The sequence below is a fragment of the Rhodamnia argentea genome, chromosome 9 (assembly GCF_020921035.1).
Source record: "Rhodamnia argentea isolate NSW1041297 chromosome 9, ASM2092103v1, whole genome shotgun sequence".
Classification (NCBI taxonomy): Eukaryota; Viridiplantae; Streptophyta; class Magnoliopsida; order Myrtales; family Myrtaceae; genus Rhodamnia; species Rhodamnia argentea.
In genome coordinates, this window is record NC_063158.1 from 893,355 (window position 1) to 899,966 (window position 6,612).

The 6,612-nt window shown below is 41.5% G+C and overlaps 1 protein-coding gene across 1 annotated transcript; it reads right to left on the bottom strand.

Annotated features, from left to right (window-relative positions):
* Window positions 1-614: 614 nt before the first annotated feature.
* On the bottom strand, window positions 615-3,911 carry LOC115740878 (beta-carotene isomerase D27, chloroplastic). The gene is made up of 6 exons (XM_048285836.1): window positions 3,111-3,911; window positions 2,831-2,923; window positions 1,917-1,978; window positions 1,449-1,555; window positions 1,199-1,294; window positions 615-1,126 (listed from the first exon to the last, which is right to left on the bottom strand). Exons 1-6 carry the CDS (start codon window positions 3,510-3,512, stop codon window positions 1,077-1,079), a joined length of 810 nt encoding a protein of 269 aa, XP_048141793.1. The 5' UTR covers window positions 3,513-3,911; the 3' UTR covers window positions 615-1,076.
* Between the last annotated feature and the right edge of the window lie 2,701 nt (window positions 3,912-6,612).

Consider the following 6,612-nt stretch of genomic DNA (forward strand, 5'->3'; position numbering starts at 1 on the left):
TTGCTTCTTTTCCGGTCCTTAACATACTTATTAGATGATTTAAGCAATGGCATACCTTGGAAGAGAAAACTCCCCACCATTTCATTCGGAAGGGGACTCCATCAATGTTCGAAATTCGACTTCAGGGCGGCAAGAGGGAAAAGCTATTCCCATCGAAAATGCCGAGCGCACACAACATCACTAGTTATCAGCACTTGAATTACTCCCATGAACGAAGTCAATCGGCTTGTATCTCGTCACTAAGCGAAAAATTATTCTCATAAACAGTGCCGACCTCAAATAGAATGACTACTTGTCAGCACTTGAATTTGTCCTACTAATGAACTCAATCAGCACGTATCTAGTCAATGAAACTATTTTCCGATCCTCGGATTGGACTAAACATCAGAATTTATACTGCAAAATCTTACGGAGGCAGGATAGGAAGTGGAAATAGTCCAAATAGGCACAATTTGTTGACCTGGCAAGCCGATCCGAGGATAAAAGCAAATATCACCTGCAGAGATAAAAGCACCGAATTTCCAGATGTAAGCACACTTTTCGATCTGGTAAGCCGGTCAGGCTGCACATGAACCAAAAGCAAGTATCATCTGCAGAGATAAAAGCACCGAATCTCCTGATGCAATCCCAAGAATAAGCATATTATCCACTCTTCTAGCTCATCAGCTATTCGAATAACCTGAACCTCAATGTAACTGATTCACTGAGGTTGTGAAGAGCAGATCGTCATACTGCATAACACCTGTCAGTGTCGGGCACCATTTGTGATAGTAACATACAACATATTCTAAATGTACATCGAGTGGTAAAAGGACATATTCCCATGAGAATGTACATCGAGTCAGGTGCAGGATTTAATTATACAGACTAATGGTGGACTTAGCAATACCTTCCTTGTATATTTCCAAGATAAATGACGACAAACGTGTAATCCGCATCTCTCCTTCCGCATTGAGACATACTTGAGAACTGGTATAAAAATGGTTTGACGTGTTGAACCCTAATCTGTGGATATGATCAACTGCACTGGATACATGAATCTGCAGTGTAAATAAAAAAAGCTCACGAGATATTTGTCACGCTTGCAGTTTCGGACAGATGCTAGCGCTAGGATTTGACATTGAGCCTGAGAGAAATGTAAGTGTTAGAAACAGAGAAAAGGCTTGCGGGTTATACAAGAAAAACTTACATTACTTACAAATATCTGCAAAACAAGGTTGCTTAGACACAGGATCCTCTTCAAATGGCGGGGGAGATTGACCATACACCATTTCACAGCTCATATCTTCAAAATCTGGGCAACAAGAAACAGAGTCAGAAAATGCTTAACGCTGTTCCACATATGACCTGAAAGATAGATACTTCATGCTAATAGGCTGTAATGCATTTAGTTCAGAGAAAACATGTCATCTATGTATTGATCGAAAAGTTTGAATATGAGAGGATACTCGGAATCATGGTGAGGGGTAGCCCGAATTCATTGGTGAAGAAATCCTGAGTGGGGATCTTGCACATGTTTACACACAGCCCTACACAACCGCTATTCTCCAAGTACCTAAAATAGAAAAATCAAGCGATTAATTTAAATAGAAGACTAGCCTAAAGTTATCAAAGACGAAACAAAAAAGAACAGTAACACAAGTAATTGTTAAAGATAGTTTTGCTGTGTTGCTTTTCCATTCAAACAATAGCATTTATAAGCAAGAAGGTAAAGACCGGAAGGTCTGCCTCAGTCTTGAAAATGGACAATCTCACAAAGCTAGGCTAGCTATGGCAAGATATTAGATGCTGGTGCAATCTGAGACTTAATTATTCCACACATTACATGGATCTCTTTGAATCTCCAAAAGATCGATCTAAGAAGGATCGCCAACTGTTGCAACTATGTTGCCACTGAGATGACTGAGAGATTTTACCTGCACTTTTTAATGTGCACTCCACTTTTTTGCTTCACTTCATTTACTTCTACCTCCACAACCTACTGGAAGCTCATGAGTTAGAGTTTGTATTGAATTATCGGCCCTTGCAAATATAGACATCATCAGGAAGTAATCAAAGCAGAGAAGTCCTGTTATGCTCGATCATCATCGACATTACCGGTGGCATGAGGTCATAAAAAACCAACTAAAGCATTTCACCAGCAGTAACATAAACAATTGGATGCAGAAATTTCCGGACCTCATGCTCTTGCTAGGAACTGGTTCTAAAATCCTGACGGCGAATGCTTGATGGAATTGATCAGGTCATGTAGGAACAAGGTTCAATAATCTTTTGTCAAGCTGTTCTTCGGTCACAGTTTATGAATGTGCTATGCAGAAAGATCCTATTCCCGAACATACTAAAATATCATCCTCAGTCATTTATGTTGCAACCTGTAAGCTTTGAGGAACACAGCAAGACCTAGTTTTTATACACAAACCCACATCAAAAGAAACGTTTCTTTAATTCGGCCCTGATAACTCTGGCAAAAAGCTATATAGTCTCTGGTCCATCCATTTCAAGGTGCATCCACTACTAAGAAGAAACTCACTACTCCGGTTTGCAGGTTTTTGCCCTCTTAACAGAGTCCCAACTGCACTGAACAATTTCTAGTCGCAAATCATGTGTCACCGGCATCTACATCAGAGTGATCTATGAACAGCCTAACTCTTCGTCGAAAACAAGATTCTCTAAGTCACAACTTCTGAAGCACGAAAAACTCCTGTTTCATTTATAGAGAACAGTTCCAAACAGCAATTCTCTAGGACTTCTTCCAGGATATCCTCTGCTTTTTGAACCAAACAGCAAGAGAAAAAGTACCAGCGATTAGTGTAAGTTTGCAAATATTTACCTCGGAAGGCCCAACTAACCAGTGGAAGAAAGGCACAGTGAGCGCAGCATTGAACTCGGCAGCCCACTTTGTTGGTGGGAACAGCTTCCTAAACTGCACCGACCATCAATAAAATCACCAGTTCACTGCTTCAACTCCATGTGAATTTCTTCAAACATGATTCATCGTAAAAACTCAAACTTTACAAGATCACCGTCACACTTAACCCTGAAAATATATTGGGTACTCCCAAACTACTCAAATTCTCAGTTAAAAAGAAACTAAGAAAGGACTTACCCACCTGAGCAGGAGCACCAGGAGGCAGCATCGACATGAGCACTTCTCGGACCACTTCCTGTTGCTGAGCCCGAGACCTCCCTTGCATTACCCTCTTCGACACGTCCACGAAGCTCTCGTAGTCGTACTCGAGCCACCCTTTCGGCCTCTCGACCCCGCCGTCGCCGCCCCCTCGGGCCCTAGCCGGTGACGCCGCGAACTTCTCCATCTTGCGAGCGAACAGAGTCATGAACGCCTTCTCGAAGAACCCGTCCTTGTACTTCGTCTTCTGCCCCATCGGAGCCGGCTCCCCCGACGGCTCGGCGATTCCGCACCTCACGACGGCTCTCCGCCGCGGGGGGCGGAGGCGCCCGGGCGGCGGCGGGCAGTGGAGGAGTTGAGAGCTGCCGTGGGCGAGAGCCACCATGAATCGATGCGAAATGGCAAGAACAGAGCTTCTTTTCCCCTGTTTCGCTCGTTTCAAAGAACTATTGGCAAACAATCACAGATACAATGCAGAAACAACTTCTTTTTGTTTGGCTGGTGGGGCTTGCTCGTTTTTTCCCATAGGAAAAGCTAGCAGCCATACAAAATCCCAGCCTTTTTTCATCCACATCTTTGCCAAAAATTAATGAATGGAAAATCCAGGCATGCTTGGGATCTTTATCCTCTCGCTTTTTAAGATTTTTTTTCTCCTTCAACGAAATGCATTTGTCGTCCTTCCATCTTTTGAAGTTCTGATTTTGATGAAACTGACTGTGCTCCCGTTAATCTTCACAATTGAGGTTGGAAACTGCGCCACGCGAACAGGGGAAGGATCAACCAGAGAAATGGGGCTCATCTCATGGGGTCATGGCCTCATCTCATCCTCTGGCCAGAATGTCGTGGTTGTGATCATAACCAAGCATACGAAACTGTGTGACTCTGTGCAATTAAAAGGCTTTGTAGAGATGAACTTTTTTTTTTTGTTTGCAAATACTTAGGGTATAAAGGTAAAAACCCACAAAAAAAAAGGCATACAACTCACAGTAAGGCGAAATGTGATAAATGGGAGGATCGATAGTATTTCAAAGAATAATTTCACGTGTCAAAATATCAAATGGAACATGGAATATTGTAATGCGCGAATAAATACATTATCTTCTCGATGAATGACAGCAAAATATTTACCACATATTAGTACATAATTTTGTGAAATTATATTGCTATTTCCAATCGGGCTAGCGTTTAGTCGTCCGGATAAAACTCAGAATAAGATGTTTTGTCATATTCTGTGTTTAGTAGTTTCCCAGGACAGGATAGAGAGGATATAGGAGGTGATAAAATAATTCTAATCCTATCCGGCTCAAGTCACCTCCTTTCCGCCACGCCTCATCCGCCTCTACGCCCCGCCTCATCCGCCTCTCGGGTGGCAGGCCGCCTCTTCGGTGGTGGGCAGCTTGTCCGACTAGTATTTCAAGCCATAGACAAATGAGATGATCATTCATTGGGTTCGATCATAAATTTGTTCTCTATATTTTGTTAAAAGTTTAAATCACATGGTATTGAACCAGTGACTGGCCCTTGATAAACTTGACTGTGTCACTTACTCTTTCATGTGCTGCGTTTCAGTTGGATTGGGTCCTATGCAGAATATGCAAGAAGCGACACTAGAGTAAAACTTCGGATCAAGAAGCGGAAGACTTCAATGGCCAAAGTAATCGAACCATGACCAAAGTATTCCAATTGCAACAGATCATGAGTAAGTGAGCAAGTGCTTGGTAATCTCATTCGCGGCTTCTAAAAGAGAGCTCATGCCATCCAGCCTTTGATCGCGAAAACATCATCGTTGACGGTGAAGCATATCGTGCTGAGAAGAAACTTCAGTTCCGTGGAAACGGAATGTCCTGCCTTTATGCAGAACAAGGGAAATGATGATCAATTCAGAACATTCTCTTGAGCCATGCAAGATCTGCAAAGTTCGGTAGCAGTGTAACTGTGATGGTTCTCAGGCTGGTGACCAATGGAGGATTGTGCTGATCATCTTTTAATTTGTGAAATTGTATACTTAAAGAGCATACATACATGTAAACTTATATTGAAATACCATAGTTACAATTGAAAGCAAAATTCTAGTTTTTTTTAGCAGATATGGCATGGCATCAGTTGTGGTCCATTTGTATAATTGAAGAGACAAGGAATACTTGGTTGACGACTCGACATAGATCGATTAATGAATATGGTAATATCATACGAGAGCAGCGCAGAAGCACTTCCGTTGTTCATTATATTAATTTTTTAGCTTATTCAGATTAGTCTACGAGGATAATCAAGAGGCGAAGCTATCTGTGCGACATTCACAGGCAACTAATAATGCACATACTCGTACTTGCAAAGGAGGGTATCATTCACTCCAGCGATCTTTTATCATTTCCATTGATTGCTTTAGCACATCCTATCTCAAGCCATAGACAAAGGCATCGATCATTCATTGGTTCCCATCGTCGCAGCTCCTAGCAATCGTCCTCTTGAGCTCCGACCCGACAGGCCTTGGCGAGCGACGGGTGATCCGCCGTGTCGACTCCAAAGAAGAGTCTTTGGATGGTACAAGTCAAGAATCATTATATTGATTATATTGATATCCAGCTTCTACTAAACAATGAATATGATAGGATATAAAGATATCGGACTTTAAATCTGCAGTTCACCAAACGAGAGATATGGTATAATCAAATTCATAAATTTCTTATATCTAGTCCTATTCTGACTAGAAATTTGGGCTACCAAACGCCAAAGTTTGAGAGCAAGAGACAAGAATCAGAACAAAGTAAGGCCCATAAGACTTCCGGTTGAGGTGATGGGGGTAGCTTCTCGTTTGATCTCCATCCACCAATTCCTGGGCAACAACTGCATTGGCGGCTGCTGTGGGGATGATAAGCATCCCAGAGTGAGCATTCCAATGAAATTGGGAAAGAATGCACTAGCTCGATGTGAGCATTCATGTTCAAGAATGTTACCTTGAGTTGCAATGTCAAATTGGAGATCATGAAAATTTGGAACTCTCTCTATTGTGATAAGTATATCATAAGTGCCATAAATTTCGTATGGCTCTCACTTGAGTGCTTTAACTTTTTTTTTTTTCGATCACTTAAGTGTCGTAAGTTCTAAAAAATTGTTCACTTGAGTGCCATCACTTTCAATGAATCATTTAAATGTCAATTTTTTTTAAACATTCACCCAATTACATAGCACTTGTGGTGGCCATTTTTAAAAATTTATGGTGCTCAAGTGATCGGTTGACAAGTTATATGGTACTCAAGTGATCGAAAAAAAGTTATAGCACATAAGCGAGCGCCGTATATAAATTATAACATTCAAGTGATCGAAAAAAAAAATTATAGCACTCAAATAAGCACCGTATGAAAGTTATGACACTTGTGGTGTCCTTATTCGCTCCTTATCTTTATCGGGAAATTGAACAATTTTTAGCTGGGACACTACAACTTTCTACCCGGGACCCGCCACTTTCAATGGTTTAAATTCAATTT

What these genes read in the sequence shown, in the direction of transcription:
- LOC115740878 (XM_048285836.1), bottom strand. Translation starts at nt 3,512, where the DNA reads ATGGTGGCTCTCGCCCACGGCAGCTCTCAACTCCTCCACTGCCCGCCG. An exon ending in ACCCCTCACCATGATTCCGA is followed by an intron (nt 1,295 to 1,448) that starts GTATCCTCTCAT and finishes CTTGTTGCCCAG; the next exon opens with ATTTTGAAGATATGAGCTGT. An exon ending in ACCTTGTTTTGCAGATATTT is followed by an intron (nt 1,127 to 1,198) that starts GTAAGTAATGTA and finishes CATTTCTCTCAG; the next exon opens with GCTCAATGTCAAATCCTAGC.